At 40.0% G+C, this 22,755-nt stretch overlaps 1 protein-coding gene across 5 annotated transcripts in view; it reads left to right on the top strand.

Moving 5' to 3' along the window:
- Window positions 1-22,755, top strand: part of CRIM1 (cysteine rich transmembrane BMP regulator 1) — a 195,843-nt gene that overhangs the window by 65,024 nt on the left and 108,064 nt on the right. For 4 of the 5 annotated variants that reach the window (XM_054473409.2, XM_063648817.1, XM_054473424.2 and 1 more), the window contains 2 exons: window positions 21,259-21,501; window positions 22,615-22,735. In XM_054473409.2, coding sequence (XP_054329384.1) covers window positions 21,259-21,501; window positions 22,615-22,735 — 364 coding nt within the window. The remainder of the gene's footprint in view (window positions 1-21,258; window positions 21,502-22,614; window positions 22,736-22,755) is intronic. The other variant, XM_054473428.2, reaches the window with a different exon arrangement.

Below are 22,755 nucleotides of genomic sequence, written 5' to 3'. Positions count from 1 at the left end.
TAAGAGTTTGCCAGCTGGGGAAGCATTGAAGGCATAGGGACATGGGGTAAGAAAGGAGAGCACAGTCGACGCTGCAACAGCTCTCATGTGACTGGAGCATAGGTGCTGCCATAGCAGAACAGATGGGCATTTGGGGAATACGTCGTGGGGTTGGTTGAGTCCAGGTGGCCAAGGGCTTTGAGTGTCATGGCACAGAATTTGGACTTCATTTTTCAGCCATTTAGGAAGCTAGTACAACCTTCTTGAGTCTCTCCTGCCTGTTTTGCCTCATTCCACAGAGGCCACTGGAGATCCGGAAACCCCACAGTGTTTAACATTGTCAGCTGAGACCTCTACATGATCAGCTTAGAGGAAATTTTATTGCAGTAGCATTGTAAAAACTAGTGTTTTCATACAGTCTTTTGATCCTTGGTCCTGCATAACTACTGTTAAATCCAAAACCATAAGCAGAAATTTAACATGAGTGCTTATATTCTTAACTTGTAAGATGAATACAGAGATACTTTCCAAAGAAGTTTTTAATGTAAATTTAAATGTATGACTTTTATGCAGGTATGGTATGTGCTTTTTTCCTAATTAAATTTCCTTTTTGGGGGAGAAATTGAGAATTTAAATGATGTCATGAAACAAAAGGCTTTGGATACTGTTGAAAAGCTGCAATCAGTACTGTTTAAAATGCTTATTTACTCACTATTACAGTTAACCTTTATACAGCAAACATCTTTCTTGATGGGACTTTTTTCAAAAACCATTTTTATTAGTCCGTTTTCTGGTGGTAGTAAGATGACTAGATATAAGCCCAGTTCAAACTCAAATTCTTACTTTTCTACTTTCAGTAAGAAAAATAATTAGCATTAACATTTCAGTGGAATTGCAAATATATTGCCCTAGCTTACTCAGGGAAAGGGAATTACCAGCTGGTGAAAAAGCAGTAGAATGAAGTGTAGTCAGGTGTTATCTCACATTGAGATTCTTAGGTGAGGACTCTGAAACAAATCTCAAAAAATTTTTAAAATCCAGAAGGTGTCCTCTTTTCACAGCCATTACCTTGGAGGCCCATTTTCTTGTCCTAACGTAGCTGCTCTTGCATGAAGGAGGAAGGTTTTTTGTGTCTCTTGCTCTTTCCCTCCTTTCTTCCCTTCCTTCCTTTTTTTGTTTCTAATTGCCTTCAGTGTTTGCAGCCGTTTTTTCAATGCCTTTGGTAATGGCAAACTTTGATATTTTGAAGTTGGATTTTATTTTGGGAAACAGCCAAAAGGCATATGGAGTCATACCTAATTAATAAAATAGGTAAGCACTTTGGGGAATTCTATTTTTGCTAAAACATAAGCTCAAACTATTAGGCACTGAGGCTGATTTTATTGTATATCTCATGAACTGCCTTTAAAGAAAATGTCAAAAGGAACATTACAGAAAAGTGTTCAGAAGTGGCAGAATTGGGATACTAGATAGCTTCCTAAGGTGACTTTGAAGAACAATTTTATTGAGTTGAATTTATAAGTCCTATTATTTTGTTTCTTGGGGAATTTGTCTATTTTGCAGTTTTATCTTATATATTCAATATAGTTAATGTTTTTAATTAAAAAAAAATCTTTAGGATACTTTAGTAGCACTCAGTCTTTAATTTGAATGTCTGTTAGTATAGTACTGTATATGCGGGGATATACCTGTACCAGTTAATAGAGCGTGTAGTTAATAAAAGGTGGCAGGGTGGTAAACCTTTCTCCCCCTGCGTAATTGAATAGTTTTAAGTGCCATTTGAAATCCTGAATATCCAGGATTGGATTCCAATAACTGTGTAGCCTGAGAAGCTTTGCTCTCAGCAGCTGCTGGTGTTTGTAAGAGTTATTTCACTACTTATGGCTCTTCAGATTCACCATGAATTTAGGTAGTAATTTACCATTGCAGAAGGGGCAAGCTCTGCTTCTGATAGTATTATGATGCTATGTTTTTGCTTCCTTAATGATACGATTCTTGAGGTAGAAAAATTAAAAATATGTGGCATAAATCAGCTTCGTGAATTAAATTCCCCAGATTTAATTATGCCAGTTTTATTCCTGGGATGCTTACGCTATAACTCCCTAAATGCTTCATTTAATACTTCAGAAATGGTTGTTCTCATAGGAGCTGTTATTGCAAAGTCAGTAATGGCTCTGGGGCTGAAATTTCCTTTCTTAATTCTAGTCCGTTGTCTTTTGTTGTCATATTTCCTCAGTTTCCTTAAATATGTCACACCAAGGACTGGTTACAGAAATACTGCAGTGCATTATCCAGTCTAAGCCTGCTTTACTTTCTTTCAAATGAGCTTTTAAGCATATAAGTAGCATATATAATGGAAACAGAATTTAGAGTGCTTAGGTAAGAAAGGAATTACTTCCATACTAGAGTATTTTACAGCTTTGTGTGATCTCTTAATTGTCTAAATCAGAGATTCTTGGGTACTTTCAAATTCATTTTAATGTACCATAGCCCTTTAAAAATTATAAATAAATTTAGGCAGTTTGTTTTCAGAACTGATTTGAAGAATTTCAGCATACTATTTAAGGTAAGTAGTGCTATACTGGGGACCCTAAGCTAGAGTCAGCTTGGACTCGTTGAACCATATGACCACCTAGGGCTTCCGATAGAGCACATTTTTAGCTATTTAAAATAATTATCATGCTGTACCTGGAGACCTTTGAATAGTCCATAAAGTTAATTACACCTTGAGACACACCCTCTGCTCAACTACTCAAGCACCGTATCCACTTTACAATGTTCCTTTGTTAACAAGATCTATGTGGTTGAAGTACGTATTATAGTAATGTGCAATTCATTGTGTACAGACATTTCCAAAGTAAGATAATGGTAATAATTACACAGTAAAAGAGTTCAGGCCTTTTGCGATTGTTTTGTAGCTAGGATAGGAAGGCTTTGTAAACTTGATATGTTTTTGCATACTTTGGGTTGGTGCTACCTGATTATGGTACTAAAGTATTTGAGTCCTCTGCCCTTGTATCTTTTGATTGTTAGACTTTACATTGTTGACTGGGTTCCATGATTTATAAAAAGATCCCAGAATCTTTTGTAACTATTTAAAGGTCAGCAGCCAATGATAATCAGAACTAATAATAGATGCTTACTTATGCGCCAGGTATTAGTCTAAGCCATTGATGTGTTAGTTAAACCTCTCAACAAGTCAGTGAGGTAGAGACTTTTGTTATTTTATAGATGAGGAAGCTGAAGCTAGGAAAGGTGACTGAGGCCCACAGAGTATTAGTAAGTGGTGGAACAAACTAGACAGACAGGTCCGTAGGTAGGTGGACAGAAAGAAATAGAGAAAAAAAAAGAGATTTAAGAATAGTAGAAGGTGTCAGTAAAGGATATAATAGCTGATTTCCTGCCTGCTGTGGTCTAGGCATTATGTTGGGCTACAAGGAAACAAAAATGTATGAAACTCAGGCCCAGTCCTCGTGGAAATCACATTTGGTCATGGATTACCCTGATATAAGTGTAAATAATTAATGATGCAATGTGAACATTTTATAAAGTAGGTTGTGCATAAAGTGTATGAAAATAGACTGAAAGAAGGAATCCAACTTGTAGGGGAGGCAGAGGTGAAGGGATATTCACAGAGGAGAAGGCTTTTGCTTAAAGATGACCACAGTGCCCTTTGAGAGTGGGAACCATGTATTGTTCAACCTTGTCTCTCCAGATCTCTAGCAAAGTGCCCAGGATGTCATGGTTGCTCAGTAAATGTTGGATGGTAGGTGGTAGCACTCTGGCCAGAGGGATGAATGTTGGGGAAGAGAATTGTAGGAGATGGACATATCTGATGAAAAGCACAGAGGCAGATAAGGCCATGGTATGCTCATCCACAGTAGGGCTGTGTCCTTGGGAAGTAGGACATATGGGAGCATGGCCACTGTGCTACATCACACATCACTCTCCTTTTACTTTTAGTCTCTACTCCCAACATCCTCACTTTACCTGCTTTAAATCGTATTTGTATTTCAAAACCCTTATAAAAATTTCTCACGTCCTCCATGAAGTTTTATCAACAGTTGCCATGCACCCTAGTCTCTCCTTTCTCTAGTCACAATCCTTTTTGTTCCTGCCACTCATGTGCCTCAATGGATATCTCACTTAACGCTGATTTGATCTTTACAAATTGTATGAATGTGTTATCATATGTACCTACCCCCAAAATATAACAGATTGCCTGCAGTCACCTCTTTGATTATTGTTTTCTTTTGTTAAATTATTTCCTCTCTTGTTCTCTCTTCTTGGAGTGCAGGGAACCTTAGGATTCATATGCTCCCCTTCCTATTGGTACAAGAGGACACGGAAGCCCATTGAGATGAAAATAATTGTCCAAATCACATAAGCAGTTAATGACAGGCCCAGGACTGAGTCCATGGCTGAGATCAATCCATGCTAGCTAATGTTCCTCTTGTTCTTCCGAGCTCAGTAGTGAGTTTGTGGAGGTGAGGGACTGGGTATCATACTCACTGTGGGTCAAGTAGCTGCTCAGGAACATTTGCAAATGAAAGAATGAATACCACTTGGCTTTCTGAGCAATATAAAGATAATGTGGTTCCCAGCCTTAATAAACAGCTCTAGCAAACTAAACATATTGATGGTAAGCCCTCAACTGTTAGATATATTCATTCAGAAATAGTATCAGAAGATCAACTGCTGAGCAGAATTTTCATGTTAAAACTATTTCACTAGGAGTACTGGTACAGGTCAGTGTTAGACTCATTACTGAAAACTCACTTGAAGAACTGTATTAGCTTTACATATTTCTAGCAGGTTAAATTTAGATTACTTACTTTTAAATTATTATTGGAAGTTAGTCTAAGTTATTTTCCAATGTAGAATCATTGTCTTAATTTAATAATTCTTGCTTCACAATAACATAATTCGGAACGGAAATTAGATTCCAGAGTGCCGTTGTAATTACAAATTGAAAAATCCTTTTCTGACTCAAAAGGAGGCTTACTGGTGACAAATTCCATTGTCAGCAACATTCTTATCAGATGCTCAGATGAGGTGGTGCCTTCTGATGCATTCTTAAGTGGGTAATGGGTAGAAGAGTTAGGTATGAGGTTATTGCTAAATACGAACAACCATGAATTATACAAGATTTATTACTCAGAAACCAACAGAGTAGACCCTTGCAATTCATTGCTTTAACATTCATGAATTCAGTTATTTATGAAACAGTGACCCAGAGGATCCATGTCATGTAGTGATTTGTCATTTGAATCAGGTGAAGCCCCTGTGCAGGGGAAAATCACTTAGCTGATGACAAGCCAACCACCCAATTGTTTTTAGCCCATTATCACATATGTAGGAAGTCTTGAACTAGTCAAAACTGTTTTCTTTGTAAAAGAAGGCCTGGTGATGGGAGTGCAGAGGAATAACAAGTTCCTAGAAAGTGATGATTCTTCACCAAAAAACAGAAATCTGGGACCAATTAAAAAGCCGGCGTGCTGTATTTGGCAATAGATTGAATCTCTGAAATGCATAGTCCAGAACCAAGAAGAGCAATTTCTGGAAATACCTCAGTGAGTGTACTGGCCAATGTAAAATTTCACTTTCTGGGGCAGTTATGATCCATCCCTTTTTTATAGGAGGCCCAGTAATGATACCTTGACTGAATTGCCTTTTTGAGTTACAATCATTAATCTTGAAGGTCATTGAGATGTCTCAAGTCTCTTATTTAAGTCTTTGAGATCAAGTAAAATCCCTAGCATGTATCGATAGCCACCTGTATCAAACATTGTGTATGTTTTTTAAATATAGAATATCTAGCTATGGGATTCCCTTAGCCTCTTTGGAAGAAATTATCTTGAATAGGGAAGATAGTGAAGAACTGCTATGTCCAAATAGAACTAGGAATTAGAGCAATAGCCTGGATCCTGGAGCTCAGAAAATGGGCAGTAAGTCAGGGACAAAAGGTGGCTTCTTAATCTGTTGTTAAAAATTACTTAGAATAGAAATTCACATTGAGCTAGTCCATCAAGCTCCCAGTATCACTAAAGAAAACCTGTGGTACTACCACTCCCCCTTGTTTATATCTGACCTCCCACAAGGCTCCTTTTTTGTATGTGTAGTGCTTTCCCTATTCAAGACACATTTTAATGTTTTTTAATTATAACATGGACAAAGGATAGCATTGACATAAACCCCAAATTTTAATAAATGACTTTCCTGAAAATGAGAGTAGCAGTGACTTTAAAAATGGTAAGAAAAGGGGCTGTGCGCAGTGGCTCACACCTGTAATCCCAGCACTTTGGGAGGCTGAGGCGGGTGGATCACGAGGTCAGGAATTTAAGACCAGCCTGACTAACATGGTGAAACCCCATCTCTACTAAAAATACAAAAATTAGCCGGGCGTGGTGGTGTGCGCCTATAATCCCAACTACTCAGGAGGCTAAGGAAGGAGAATTGCTTGAACCTGGGAGGCAGAGGTTGCAGTGAACCGAGATGGCGCCACTGCACTCCAGCCTGGGTGACAGAGTGAAACTCCGTCTCAAAAAAAAAAAAAAAGAAAAGGAAGAGGAGAAAATGGGGAAGAAATAGAGAAGGCGGCTTCATCCCCCTCATTTGCTAGGCAGGAGATCTGCAGTGCCTTCACAAGACTAGGGAGGTAGACGCATCCACTCAGTATAGGGATAGAGTCTTTCAACCATCAACAGGAGATGTTCAGGTAATTCACTTCCCTCACAAAACCAAGGATCAGAACAAGAGCAGAGAAGCACTGTTTGAACTGTGAGGAAGCCATGGCAGCATGAGAGGGTCTTGTAGACAGAAAGCTTTCAGAGGTAGGAGCCATAACAAGCCAAGGCCTGAAGCAGACACACAACTTCCACATTAAGCCTTCTACCATCTTTCATGTTGAGAGACCCTGTCTAGTCTTACCAGTGGCTCTGGTGGAAGAGCTTCTACTTTTCTCTGGCTGGACTTCATCTTCTGAATGGGTTAAGGAGACTGCCAAAGGTCTAAACTTCTGGGGATTTCGTTGTTACAGAGAAGTCCCTATGGTATGGAGGCCCTAGGTTGTTCCTCATGGTCACTCTCTCTGTCTGGGGCTCCAGCCCCAAGACCCTTGGTCTATGGACAGATTGCCCTTGTATTCCATCTTGCAGGCCTTCTCTTGCTCCCATTCCTAGCCCATTTGTTCACTGTGTCTCAGGGGGCGAGGCTCCGCCTGTGTGGGTGGGTAGCCTATCAGCACCTGGCTGGTGGACAGCACTACAGCTGTCCTATGACCAAAGGTTGCTCTTCTGACCTTTCTTAGCCACTCCACTAATAAAGGGTTATTTTTGTCTTGGTTTGGTTTGTATATTTAGCTGATTTCAAGATAAAGGAACTTTGTAATCAAACACTTTTTCAGCTAGATTCTAAGCAATTTTAAATATTATGTAAGAGATCAAATAACTATCAGGGAAAGATGCAGACTACAGACTGAAAAATGAGAAGGTTAGGATGATGACTGTGTGTTTTAATGGAAGCAGTGCAGGATTCCCCAGGAGACTGGGCTTCTGGCACTGCCTTGACATTCATAGGTAAGTGACCCTTGGGCAAGTCATTTGGCTTTTCTAAGTCACTGTTTTCTTTACTCATATCTACGAATTTCTGAGTAAGACAACTTTTCTTCTCCTTTGACACGTAAGTCTTGTAGACAGAATTATTCCCACATTTGTATGTAATATTGATTCCCCTATTCTCTTGTAGTTAAAGCTTCAAATCTCTAATTCATCTTTTTTGTAGGAAGGATTAGATTGATTTGTTGAAAATTCTGAGCTATAGAATACTGCAAAAGAAGCCTGGGCTTTCTGCTTAAAGTTCATATGTACAGAAAATCTGGGCTTGTGGATGACAAAGGGTTTTCTATACATCATTGCTTTTATTAAAATACCCAACTTATTATAGTGTCTCTTATTTAGCAGTTGGTTAAATATTCCTGAAGTTAATGAATAAGAATCTTCTATCTTGTAACAAATAGATGTAGAGCTTTGGTAAGAAGTACACATATTGCTTGTTTGAGTGTTTCTCAAGTGATTCTTCAGAATGCTTTACTTACATTCACTCTTAAGGCAAAATACTTCCATTATTCTTACAGTTCATTGTCTTAGAAAACTTGTTGCAAAGTTTCTAATTGTTCCCATATACATGTGTTCATTCTCCTCTTCTTGCATAGATATAAAATGTTTAAAGATACAGTCACCCAGAATAAAGACACCGTCGAGAGAGATGTGGCCACGTGACTGAGTCCTGGTCCACGAAGTGAGCAGAAATGACAGTGCTCCTTTTCCCATAATGCCATTTAGAGTTGCGCCTTCCCCTTCTACCTTTCCCCTCTCCCACAGTTGGAATACCATATGGACAAGGGCTACACCATAGGGATTGAGGGCAAAAAAGCTGAAAGGAACTTAGGTCCCTAGCACCTGTGTGGAGCCCAATCCCCATAACATTTATAGAATTAAATTTCATGACACTCTTATTGCAAATAACACAAATTCCCAACTACTGGCATGTGGCTTTGTGAGAGTTGTTTCACCGTAATCTGTTGAGACTTATTTGTGGAATCATGATGTCCTGTGACATTTGAAAATGGAAGAGAATCCTGTTATATGGGAGCAACACTGACACAGAACACAGTGTTCACTTTGGAAGCAATCATGATTTCTTCTTGCTGTGGAAGCCTCAACAGTTTGCCTGTTCCCTCTATCGTACTCCTCTCTGAATTCTCTCTCAGGCCTAGATGCTGGGCTCTGTATGGGTTGCTGTATGGTATAGAAGAGGATGAGATTGGCTGGGACGGCTCTTGTTCAGGTCCATCAAGCCTGTCACTGTCCTCTATACCTTGAGCCAGCTGTACTGTGCATTTATGGAAAAGACAGACCAGCATACAGAAAGAGAGAAAGCAGCTATTTTTAGGGGGAGGAGAGAAGATGGTGGAGCTTACAAGAGACTGATGTTTGCAAGTGGATATGGTATAAAGTAGTAGTTCTCAAAGCATGGTGCTTAGACAGCAGCATCAGGAGCCTGTAAATTTGTTAGAAACGCACATCCTGAGGCTTCACCCAAGACCAGCTAATTCAGCAACTGGGGATAAGATTTGGCAATCTGTGCTTTTTAGCGTTTGACTTGCTCAGTTTTGAGAACCAGTGGTCTAAATAGAGTTGGGAAGCCTGACAGTGGTAGTTACAAGGGTGTACCCTGATGGGAGTCCTGGGATCAAAAAGACTTGAACTAGAAGTAAGGGACCAGGTGAGGGAGCATTCCCTTCAGAGAGAGTTGTTAAAATAAGCTGAGGTTCTCATGATGCTGCTGAAAGGAGTATAAGTACTGTACCTCCTGTGTTTGGGACCAAGGGTGTATCTAGCCTTAGGCTTCCATTCCAGCACATCCCATCAGCCAGATGTGCAAAAGTTCCTCCATATACACACTGCACTGCTTAAATTGCTGGTATTTTGAAATAGAAGAAGGTGCTTATAAACCTATGCTGACTGTGATGAACAGGGAGTACTTTTTCCGCCTACCTCTGCTTGGGAGGTTGAACCCCATCTTGCCCTGGAAGATGGCTTTGAGCCAGAAGCCAAGCCCTTTAATGGCTATGAAGGGGAAAAAAAGTATGATTTCCATGTAAGGGCTACCAAGAATATAAGTACCTATTTAATAAATTATTTGTTGAAATGCCTTTTCTGTTTTGGTAGTTGAAGTTTGGAAAATGTTTGGAGTACTATAATTATCATTTCTGGGAAAAAATACACATTGCAGTATTTTTGTTTTTGCTACAGGTCAAGTTGTAGTTCAGGATGGAAAGTAAACACATCCCTTTGCTCAGCTGCAGCTCACATATTTGTAGTCTCTGGGTGCCCTCTTGGCAGTTGTGGTGGATACACAAAGGACACAAACAGGGCATAGAAACGCGGGGCTCCATCGGGAGCTTGCCCCAGTGCAAGTCTGATTAGGAAATTTGCTGGAGCTGAAGGAATGGCCCAGAAGGGTGGAGATGCCTTCACAGAAGGCATCCTGGGACCGGAATGAGGCTGTTCTCAGAGGCATGCCCACCTCTGGGAGGGGCCTGCAGAAGCACTTTCTCACCAGGGAGAGCCTTTATGGTATGGGTATAAACACTGGGAGGTCTTTGTTTTTGGAGGCACTCCTTACCATTATATGCCATCTTGTCAATTTGACAACTTTGTAAACAGGGCTCATCCACACATCTTGAATGTAGAAATAGCTGAGAACAGTCTCCAGGAGAAATTACCTATATAAGGCTGCTTCCTTCCTTCTCTCCAGAGTGGAGACAATTTATAAAGAGAAAGTAATGGAAGCTGACAGAGAAACAGCACTTGAGAGTAAAACTTTTGGCATGTAAGAGGACTGTGTGTGTGTGTGTGTGTGTGTACCTATACCTATGAGTGTGTGTCTGTGTTTCAGAATCAACTTTACCTTTATGAGTCATAGCAAGCATGGAGTGATTACATCTGTGCCTTGGGACATCACGTTAGGTGTTAGGTTTAAAACAAACTGAGGAGAAAACATAAGGACCTATGAGTACTGTGTGTGTGTGTGTATGTATGTATATACACATATATGTATGGAATTTTTTTTATACTTATACACTTTATATTTTACATAATATGAAAAAGTATATATTCTTTTACTCTCCAAGACAATCTTGTAGAATAAATGTCTTTATGCCCTGTACACTCTATTCAGCACCCTCTTTTTATTCTTGCTATATCATTTTAATTACATAAGTAAAGTCACTTTCAGAAATCTCAGATCAACACATGATACTCTTTGAAGTCTTTCTAAAAACGTCTGAAATCCATATGCCACCTCTGGGACTCGGGAATTTATTGACAATATTACTGATAATACCCTTGGTTTATTGTTCCTTGTCTTTAAAATCACGTAAGATCACACTTTCTACTACACTACTAAAAACTCTAGAGTGTTGACAAATACTGGAGGTTTAAAGGAACATGACTGGCTGCTCCTTTAATTCAGCAAGCATTTGTCGGTCTTCCTTGAATGAGCAGGAACTGAGCATCCTTGGAACCTGACTGCATAGGAAGGGCTCTCAGAACATCTGGTTGGAATATGTTCATAGGAGACACCCACAAGGGCCAGCCCCTCATTTTACAGATGAACACCGGACCCTTCACTCTGACATATTAAAATCTGACATTTTATTATGTACTTTTTTCACATTGCTGTCATTGTTGCACAAAGGAAGAACCAAATTACCGTGTCCCTTCCTCAGTGGAGGAAAAATTGATAGAGGTTTTATTTGTTATTCTAAAATGGATGCCACCTTCCAGTAAACATCACCTGGGGAGTTCTTAATTTCTAATGTTTATGCCTCTGTGACATTTTCAAGCTGTTATACAGAGTCTTCTTAAAATGTTGCTGAGCTGGCTATATAAATTTAGTTCGTTTAATTTACCTCATTAGTCATTTGTCCCATTCTCTAATAATTTTGATTCCTTTTTTGTGGGTCAGTGTTTATGGCAAAATGTGTTTGGTGGGGGAGGTATTCAGAGAAGACTGTAGTTTATTAGGTAAAATTAAACATTTTGAAACCAATCTTTAGTTCTTTTTACATTTATCTAAACCATCCTTAGGCCTTATTTTATTGCCAGATTTTTAAAAAATAAATTCATTGTTACATTTTGAAATTTGTTATGGTATGTGAATATATAAATATAATTATTTGAATGGCAATTTTTTCTGGGAGTAAGTTGGATATATTTTTCTGGTGTGAATTAACAGATGAAATAAAATGTCTCTGAACTCAGTAAATATTTGAAAACTGTTTTAAAATTCAGTAGGATGCAAACAGGCCACATTTGGCATCCGGCTCTCCCACTCCCCAGTCCTTCCACCCCACTACCTCCCATAAAAGGCAAATCCTGGAAGCCACTCTGAACTTTTTTTTCTTCCTCCCAGGAAGCTCTGACTTTTCCAGGAAGATTCCAGGGAGCACTAGTTGGATCCGATTTCCTAAGAATTAAAGCAGCTTTAAATCTCCTGGGAGTGTAGAGGATGAAGGGGTCGAGGGTCCCTAGAAGAGTGGGTCAGCATTGACTGCACATTGGAGTCAGCTGGGGAACTGTTAAAAAAAAAAAAAAATACCGATACCAGGGTCCCACTTCCAGTAATTCTGTTTAATTGGAATTGGTCTGGGGTGCACTCTGAGCTTCTGGATTTTTAATCTTCTCCTAGGGTTTTTAATGGGCAGCCAGGGTTGAAAGTCATTATTCTAGCAGTAAATTTTCAAACTATAGTATGCATGAGAATCACCTCTAGGGTTTGTTCAAACCCAGATTACCGAGCCCCACTCCCAGCATTTCTGATTCTGTAGGTCTGGTGGGCCTTAGAATTTGGATTTCTAGCGAGCTCCTTAGGAGATGCTGATGCTGCTGGTCCAAGGATCATTGTTTGAGAACCACCACTTTAGAGCAATCCATCTCAAACTTTACTGTGCATCTTGCTAAAATGCAGATTCTGATTCGGTAGGACTGGAGTGAGGTCTCAGTTTCTGCATTTCCAGCAAGCTCCCAGGTGATGCTGAGGCTACTACTGGTCTAGGGGCCACACTTTAAGTAACAAATCTCTAATCTAAAGCATCATTATGAACGCAATTCCATAACATCCTTTGGGAAGAAAAGATGTGTGGTTCAGGAGATTCCTAGAGGCACGGTGGGGCCGATATATGCCTTAAACCTGGTGGCAGGCAGAGATCTGGAGGGCTCAGTGCTTCTTTGGCACTTGGCCAGCTGTGGCTTGCCAGGGTGTTTGAACATGCCCTTGGCGAAGCTGTACTGTCAATAGGGAGCTTCATTGTAAAGATTCTCTGTTTGCTTGGAGTAAGGCAGTGGTTCTCAGGCCCAATTGCACAATAGAATCACCCTGGGAGCTATTTAAACAAGTACTAATGCCCAGGCTCCTCCCCCAGAATTTCTGATTTAATTGGTTTGAGGTGGGATCCAGACAGTGGTATTTTTAAAATCTTTGTGAGTGATTTTAATGCACAGCCAGGGTTGAGAACCACTGAATTAAAGAATCATGTTACAGTCTTACAGATCATTTTTTTCCCTTTATATTTGGCTAAGTTATACTGCACTGTGATGCAAACTAGCTTTATTAGGTAGTCAAAAACAATTTAATATGGCATTTTTGACAAACCACCAAGAAAAGACTCTGCAAAGATTCCGTCGCTGTTAAATCCTAAATTCAGAGTCTAAGATAGTGCTGGGAAAGTGCAGTGGGTGTTTCTGAACGAGCTTGAAATATGAAATATTTCTGGGACTGTATCAACAAGTCTAATTTTTTCCCCTTGGGGTTATGATTGTGCGGAACAAGTCTTCACAGCAAAGCTTGCCAAAAAAGGTTATGATAAAATCATGGAATGTGTATGAAAAGAATTCACAGTGTAACTTTAAAGGAGTCAGTCTCTAAATTTAAAAACTTAGGGATGACATACATATTACATTTGTAATAAAAGTTTTAAGGACAAAGTAATGCTGAATATAAGAAAGTTCCTCCTTTTATCACATGATATCTCTAAGGCCAAGGAACAAGTGAAATAGGACAGCCAACAAGAAAGTAATGAGGATATGCTAAACACACTGAACCTCTTTATCTTTGCAAATTAATTTTGTCCTCTGTATTTAAGCAAAAATGTAGCTATTGAGTAAACATACAGATACCAGCAACGCTGAGTAGGAAAGTTGAAGCTCTTCTTGCTTTTGGCATTATGGACTAGTGGGAAAATCGTGGGCTTTGGCAGTTCTGCCACTTGCTTTGTGACCTTGGCCAAGTTTCTTATCCTCTCTGGGTCTGTCTCTTCATCTGTCAAGTAGAGATGAAGATATAATCTCTTCTTCACACGGGAGTACAAAGGCGCATGAGAATCAGTAGAGGCATGCCCCACACGTAGGAGATGCTCAATTAGTAGAGATTTCTTTCATTTCTCCAGCGTGACCATGAGAATTTAATGCTTAATAAGAAGCATTATCCATCAAAACATTTTTCTTGTTGAGTCTTTATTGGTATTTTCTGCCTATTAATTGCATCAGTTTAGATTTCTTATTAATAATCGTGAAGTCTGTTTTCCACTTGAAGAGTAGGCCCTTTCTTCTTGCTTTAGAGCCACAATTTTTGCCATTCCCTGTGTCTGGAACACTCTTGCTTTGTTTTTTGTGTGCTTTCTCCCTTCTTTGATGCAAGCCTGTGTTCCAATGCCATGTCAGAGATACCTTCCTTCACTCACTTGGCTGACACATGGCACCCGTATCACTGAATATGCTGCAAAACCTTTATCACAACCTGGCACAGTGCTGTGTAGCTTTTTATTGTCTGTGTTCTCCAGAATTGTAATTCTCAAGGTTGGTCTGCCTGTGCTACCGAGTGACCAAGGGCCCGTGATACTCTAGGCTGATACCACAGCTACTCTAGGGCTTTAGATTATAAAAGACATCAGAGGGAGGTGTGGGAAAAAACAGTGACCCCAGACTCGTCTCTTGACTTTGTGTTCTACCTACTAAATTTTCTGCTATCAAATGTAATCCAAATTTGGGGTCCCTTGAATTCCCCGAAGTAGCTTGAACCGCCCAAGGATTGTCTCAGGATGGCTGTGTATCTCACTGTGTATGTGTGTGTGTGTGTGTGTGTGTGTTGTGTGTGTGAGAGAGAGAGAGAGAGTGAAGAATGAGAAGAGATTTCGAAATAGAAGTTTTCAGTGTCAGATGTATGGGACTCTACAAAATTTATAATAGAAATAATGGTAATCTGCCAATATAATTTTTATCTTCTTTTTTTTCCTCTTACCACCAGTAGTTTTTCATTTGTCTTTGTGTTTTATTTAAATTTGCTTTTAAGCAGAAACTCTTGCATGCATTTGCTTCTTGTAGATCATGATTGTATTAAGTTGGTGCAAAAGTAATCGCAGTTTTTGTCATTACTTTCAGTGGCAAAAACGGCGATTGCTTTTGCACCAACCTATACTTTCTTGACATATGGACCTGAAGAGGGCCTGAAAATGGCCAAGATCCAATCATACACATTAAAGTGACCAGGATTGGTAGAAACTTTCCAGGGTTATGGTAAAATCATTTTATATTGGGTGAGCCTGTCAATATTTTAATACTAACTTCTTAAACATTATTAAGATGATGAAACCAGGTTATTTTTCCATAATTACTTCTGTTGCAAGTGATATTGTCACTTTGGTCTTTCTATATCTGGGCAGGCTTTTTTTTTTTTTAAATGTCTGTTGCACTGTTATCAGTGTAATCAGACATAAAAGTTAGTTTAAGTATTATATATAGATCTATTAGACACCATAGGGAAAGAGTTAGGAGAGACTTCTTTTCAAATAGGTAAAATTAAAAATTCAGAAGTAATGTCAGAAAAACCTTCTAATTGACGGAGTGGCTGTAGTTTTATCCTTATTTTCTCCATGGAAAAAACATAGAATAGAGACGGAGAAGAATAAATAAAATCTGATGGGAGAATTTATAGAAAAGGCTGAAAAAAAAAGGTTTTAGAAAAACAATTCCTGATGTTATGGTAATTGTACTACATTTAAGTGACAAGCTGATGACTAGTTCGGGGCAGAGGAAGATGCGGAGTGAGTAGGGATTCTAGATAATTTATTGAAAGGTGAATAGAGGGTTGAAAGAAGAGAAAAAGGAATGTTAATTACAAAATAAGAAAGATGGAGACTTTGGAAATCTAAATTATTTGAAAGCATAACTTCACAATTTGAAAGCTTGAATCTTATGCCTGCTAGTCATGAAGTTAAAAACATAGCTTTGAAAAATTAAAGTAAGTGCTGGAAATTTGAAGAGAAGTTACTGGCTCGTAGTACGTTTTACAGATCCCTCTTGGAAATCAGATAAAAAATGTGAGGTATAGGTAATCAGAATGTCATAATTAAGCTTGATTTAATAGATATGCAAGATTATATGTAATAAACAGAGGATATATGTTCTTTTCAAATACCCATCTATTTTAATATTGGTTACAAGGCCACACATACATACACACATGTGCTAAAAACCAAAAACATACAAAACTCAAGAAGTTAACAAAAGTAGAGAATTGTACAGCCTACATTCTTTGGCAACCAGGCAGTAAGACTATAAATTAAAAAAGAAAGCTCCCCAAAATCTACCTATGCAGAAATTTAATATCACTCTTCTAAAAAGTCTTTAAAAAGGAAACATAAATTACTTAGCAACAAGTCACATTGAAAGCAATACATATCAAAAATCAGAATATAACCAAAGCAATATTTGATTGAAATATTCAAAGCATAATTAAAATTGTTTGTATAATAACTCTAAGAAATGTGTTTGTTATAGGACAACCAAATAGAAATGAACCGAGCATTAATCTTAAAACACTAGAGGAGGCTGGGCACGGTGGTGCACGCCTGTAATCCCAGCACTTTGGGAGGCCGAGGCGGGCGGATCACGAGGTCAGGAGATCAAGACCATCCTGACTAACACGGTGAAACCCCGTCTCTACTAAAAATACAAAAAATTAGCCGGGCGAGGTGGCGGGCGCCTGTAGTCCCAGCTACTCGGGAGGCTGAGGCAGGAGAAAGGCGTGAACCCGGGAGGTGGAGCTTGCAGTGAGCCGAGATTGTGCCACTGCACTCCAGCCTGAGCAACAGAGTGAGACTCCATCTCAAAAAAAAAACAAAAAAACACTAGAGGAAAACTAACAAAATCATCTGAAAGGCAAAGAAGTAAGAGATTCAAAAACTTAAAAGGACTGACATAAAGTACAAAAAAGAAAGCTTGGTCAATAAAGTATGAAATGAACTTGAAAATCTAGATGGATTATATACTTTTTGCTAAAATAAAAGTTAGGAATGATAATTCTAAAATAGGTAGGACACCTGAATAACCAAAGAAGAAATCTGTCCCTTCCCCCTTCAAAAAACATACCGAGTTCAGACAGTTTCACAGGTGAGTTGTATGAAAACATCGAGGAATAGATAATTCCTGTGTTATTTGAATGGTTTTATAGCAGAGAAACAGGTAGAATGCTAAACAGCTCATTAAAAGAGTTAGTGTAGGCCGGGCACAGTGGCTCACGCCTGTAATCCCAGCACTTTGGGAGGCCGAAGTGGGCAGATCACAAGGTCAGGAGATGGAGACCATCCTGGCTAACACGGTGAAACCCCGTCTCTACTAAAAATAGAAAAAATTATCCGGGCATGGTGGTGAGCGCCTGTAGTCCCAGCTACTCGGGAGGCTGAGGCAGAAGAATGGCGTGAACCAGGGAGGCGGCGCTTCCAGTGAACCAATATTGCACCACTGCACTCCAGCCTGGGTGACAGAGCGAGACTCCGTCTCAAAAAAAAAAAAAGAGTTAGTGTAACTTTGAAACTAAAATTGGATAAGGCCAACATAAAAGAGAGAGAACTAAAGATGAACATTACTCAAGTTTATAAATTTAAAAATCTTAAAATGTTAGGAAGTCAAATTCAACAGGATCTTTAAAAATAGTTTATTCTTAGAACACAAGGATGATTTAAAATCCAACTGATTATATTAATAAATTAAAGAGAAAGCCAGTGTGATCATCTTGAAAAGTGGAAAAGCATTTAATAAGATTTAAGCTACATTTTTAACATTCTTACATCCCTTCTAGCCGTCAAACTCTGATCGACTTACACTTAAGACTGTGTCTTTGGTAGCCTACCCTATTCCGCTTTTATTACAAAGGCAGCTCTTAAGAAATAAATCCATCTCTTCAGGCTCGAACTGCAAAACACACGTCGAGAGGTGACAATGTTGGGACTGTCAAAAAGAACTTAAAGAGTGGGATAACCGGCCAGGCGCGGTGGCTCACTCCTGTAATCCCAGCACTTTGGGAGGCTGAGGCGGGTGGATCACAACATCAGGAGATCGAGACCAGCCCGGCCAACATGGTGAAACCTCATCTCTACTAAAAATACAAAAATTAGCTGGACATGGTGGCACGCACCTGTAGTCCCAGCTACTCAGGAGGCTGAGACAGAAAAATTGCTTGAACCCCGGAGGTGGAGGTTGCAGTGAGCTGAGATTGCGCCACTGTGCTCCAGCCTGGCGACAGAGCAAGACTCCGTCTCAAAAAAAAAAAAAAAAAAAAGTGTGGGATAACCAGCAAGATCTAATATGTTGGGTTTTAATGGAAATGTTTAATTGAAGCATATGTTTGAAAATTCTGATTATTACATACTAAATATTTTGTAAAATAAAAATGTAACAGACTGTGATAAGAATATATTAATGACAGAGAATTAACAAGAGTAGGAATTAAGTGCTATTTGCGATGAAAGTCACAAAGCTTTTCTTAATTATAAAACAATGTGTTTGCCAGATAAGCAGTCTACCAAATGCACTTTACAAACTCCAGCTTAATCCGCATACATTCAAGATTCGCCTTCTCCTCCTCACCTCTTTGATTTATTCTCCTCCACACTGATGGGGCTCTGAGAGTGGAATTCCTTATTAGTTAATCATGTTCTCTTCTCACGGCAGTTCCTTGGGGGGTTATACTATGAAAGTGGGCTAGATGGGTTCTCTGAGACTCCTGTTTGACCCAAGCAGATGTGGCATATAGGCTGTAGCTCCCATGAGACACGCAATGAGATAAGACTGGTAAGAGGGAGCAGGGATGCAGCTAACCTGGTAGCTTTAACAAAAACCACATTTCTGATAGGGAAGGAGCTGTGTCCAGAGAAATCAGCTGATTTCTCAGGATCACAGTAGTGATTCCTGAGACAGGAGTCATATTATTACAGAGGAACATAGCTGGAACTGAATGGACCAGTTTCACATCACCACATCACCATTTACTAGCTGTGTGACCTTGGGCAAATAAATCTGAATCTCAGTTTCATCATCTGTAAAATGGAGCAAATAATAACTCACCTTCTGGGGTTATTGTGACGTAAGCACATGGCATGTGTGTTAATGAAGTCTGCTCTTAGGACAGAGGCTGTTTTATTTTCCATTCTGCTTTAAGCTGCTTATTGGATATTGGCATGTGGGTGATAGCCACAGGGAGGGTAGAGGCCTGCAAATGAATGTTTCCCCTGAGTGAGGCACAGGTGCCTTGAAGTAGTATTCTATCCAACAGGAAAATTAAGTGTAGTCATAAGGTAGGTGGCAGAAGGAAGGCAGCATTAAGACTCAACCCATCTCATCTCCTTCTCCAACACACCCTGTACCCAGCTGTGGTAAACAGTGCTAGCATTTGTCTTCCTCCACATTCTTTCTTGCCAAGTGCCTTTCCAACCTCCTCCCATGTCTCCTTCCTCCCCAGATATTGTGCGCCTTCCTGTTGTTGCCCAGGTTCCCAAAGTCCTATCTTTCCAAGAAGGGACCTGTTTTTCTGAATTATTCTCTTCCTCTTTCTATATAATCAATGCTCTAATTTGTCTCATAGTGAACGGTACAGTCTTGAAAATGGCATAAGGGGTTCTAAATGACCAGGTACCCCTGCTGCTCATCCAACCTCATCTCCTGTTTCTCCTCTCACTTGCTGTGCCTCAGCCACACTGACGTTCTTACTCTTCCTGGGACACACAATCCTGCGTCAGCATTTCCTTCTGCTGGGATGCTCTTCTCGGAAGTATCTCCATGGCTCGTCACCTCACTCCTTCAAGTCTTTGTTCAGCCATAAACTTCTCAATCATGCCCATCCATTCTCACCACATTGTAACTGCTACCCACTTCTTCTAAGCATACCAGTTCCCTCTTACTCAGTTCTTGTTTTCCCCTCATAGCACATATCACCTTTTACTACTATATAATTTGCTTCTTTATAATGTTTGTTACTTATGTTCTGTCATCCTCCACGACCATATCAACTAACGAGGGCAGGAACCTGTGTCTTTCCTCTTTACTGACATATCCCAAGCTGCCGAAGCAGCAGGTGCTCAGTCAATGTTTCAGTGAATTTACTAGAACTATAAGTATGAAGGGTCTCCTATATTATGTCTTAGGTAGACAAGAAATAGATAAGGAAGAGGAAAGATACAGCAATCAAGGTAGAAAATGACTAGAGGAACAGGCATGGTTTTAAAAAGAGATCAACTGCTATAATATCAAGACCTGAGTGGAATGGAATGAGGAGACCTGGATTCTTGCTTTAAGTTTACCAATGACCTTAGCTGGGTCACTTAAGCTCTGGGGCCTCAGGTTCTTTATCTACAAAATGAGAAAACTAAACTAGGTGACCTTTTGGGTCTTATCCTACTACGCAATTCTGTGTTTGGGTTTTACTTTAGGAAGACCAATGAACACTTAACATTGCATGGTACTAACTGGCATCAGTTTCACCTAATGTCTCCTGAACTCCCCATCTCCCACCAAAGGTCCTGGGCTGTGATGATGTCTTTTAGTCTATTTCCATCTTTTCCTCAAGGGCCTTATGTTCGTATAGGTCTCTTAAAACTCAGCCCAAGAAGCTAAACTGTGGCCTGGGGTTCCAGAAGCCAGGGCTTTGCTCCCCCATCGTAAAATCTGAGTAAACCCACCTTGTTTTATTTTTCTCATCTCTAAAATTGAGATACAGCAATGGGTCAGCAGATAATATTAGAGAGAGGGGAATAAGGTACGTTTGATGGAGCTCTGCTAGAAATAGAAACACATCAGGTGTCATTTCAGGAAATTACACGGGAATTTGGCTCATTATCCATCTTGCTAAGCTGCCACATCATAAAGTCACAGACTCTTAATAGAATACCATTGATAACTCGGAGTGTGCAGGTAGAGTTCCTCCATGGTGATTGTCATACACATTGTGTCCAGTTTCTGAAGTAGCCATGATTTGTTTGTTTTAAGGTACACTGTTTTCAAAGAACAGCCTTTAAAGCTCTTTTGAATTCAAAGATCTTTCAGTTAGTCAAGGAGTGGGTCCCGTTTTCAGATTCTCCATGCCATGGGTGCATCTTCCCTTCAGCTTTCTTCATTTTGGTCATTGCTCCAGATGTTCATTGTTTAACACAAGTGGGTAGGAAGACGGAGAAGAAGGGATTTTCAGGCTCATATTTTGGTGTCATGGGCAGATCTTGGGTGAGGTTTTCATTGTTAGTTAAACTAAGTTTGAAGGTTTACACTGAATTTCTTTCCCTACCCTCCTCTTTGGCTACTTAAATAGATCATCAGGACTGTTTGTTCTTCTGTTGAAAGTGCCCCACACTGCCCTGGGCATAAGCTAAATTCTTTCTCTCCCATTTAGAAGAGAAGCCAGATTGCTCCAAGGCCCGCTGTGAAGTCCAGTTTTCTCCACGTTGTCCTGAAGATTCTGTTCTGATCGAGGGTTATGCTCCTCCCGGGGAGTGCTGTCCCTTACCCAGCCGCTGCGTGTGCAACCCCGCAGGCTGTCTGCGCAAAGTCTGCCAGCCGGGAAACCTGAACATACTAGTGTCAAAAGCCTCAGGGAAGCCGGGAGAGTGCTGTGACCTCTATGAGTGCAAACCAGGTATGCACGAGCTCTGTCTCAGCAGCCTTGTTCCTTTGCATCAGAGGGTAGCAGATCCCTCCTCAGCCACCCCTGGCCTCTCCTTTCACATGAAGATGGGCCTTCTCACCGGTGTCCTGTGCATCTGCCACTTTGGGCTAATGGCAGCTTGACTTCTGGCCTTCTAGTCAGAGAACCAGAGTGATCATCCACTGGTACATAAGCGCCTTCAGAGAGCGAGCGTGTCTTTTCCTCTTTTCTTCTTTTTTTCCTTCAAAGTATGCTTGACTGGGGAGGTAGGGTTAAAATTTATAGTACTATGGCAATCTGCTTCATTTCCCCAGAGAAGGTCAGAGACCTTATTTGCAGCTATATCTGCCACTTTGAATTATTACATTTGAAAACAATCATCATACATAAAACAGAAAGTTATTTTTAGATGAATACATGCATCAAAACGCCAAAAGTTTCATAATGCAACACTCAGCCCCAATCTTTCTCTTTGCCAATTCCCCCCCATCTGCCCTCTTTACTTTATAGCATGTGCCAAGTCATCTTTGACTGTTTACTCACCCTCTTTGCCAACATTTGATGTGCTGTTGTATCCCAGCTGTTTCTTGCTTTATATTATTTCTAACATCCTTGCTCTTGTGGCAGCATTTCCGATGTGGTCTGTGAACACTTCTGAGTTATAGCGATTTCCTCTTTGCAAGTTTCTAATCATCGGCCAGTTGTTTCTTTGTTTGGGTTTTTCTTTTTCTTTCTTTCTTTTTTTTTTAACTGCTAGATAAACGCTCCAAGCAAAAGTGATCCTTTATCCATCTCTTGAACTATTCTATCAATCAGAAATGCCTCTGGCTAACTGTCACTATCCATGTAACCACTGCTGGTTTAATTCTTTCTCTATCTTCATTGTAGCTCTTAAATATCTCATCCCCACCTCTTTCCTTACACAGAAAATTTGAGGAATATTGCAGTTCTATAGCATTAACTGGAGTAACATGCCGACACTAGGACTGGGCTCCTGGAAGCAAGGAGACTTTGAAAATTTGTCAAGAGCTAGTATTTCATTTAGGGACTCCAAAAGCAAGTAAATGTAACAATAAACGGTGCCTCTCTGTTTGCCCCCTTCAGTTTTCGGCGTGGACTGCAGGACTGTGGAATGCCCTCCTGTTCAGCAGACCGCGTGTCCCCCGGATAGCTACGAAACTCAAGTCAGACTCACTGCAGATGGTTGCTGTATTTTGCCAACAAGGTTAGTTTGCCATTAGTTTG

The sequence above is a fragment of the Pongo pygmaeus genome, chromosome 12 (genome assembly GCF_028885625.2).
Source record: "Pongo pygmaeus isolate AG05252 chromosome 12, NHGRI_mPonPyg2-v2.0_pri, whole genome shotgun sequence".
Classification (NCBI taxonomy): Eukaryota; Metazoa; Chordata; class Mammalia; order Primates; family Hominidae; genus Pongo; species Pongo pygmaeus.
The sequence above is the reverse complement of the archived record's forward strand: the minus strand, read 5'-3'. Positions and strand labels throughout refer to the sequence as shown.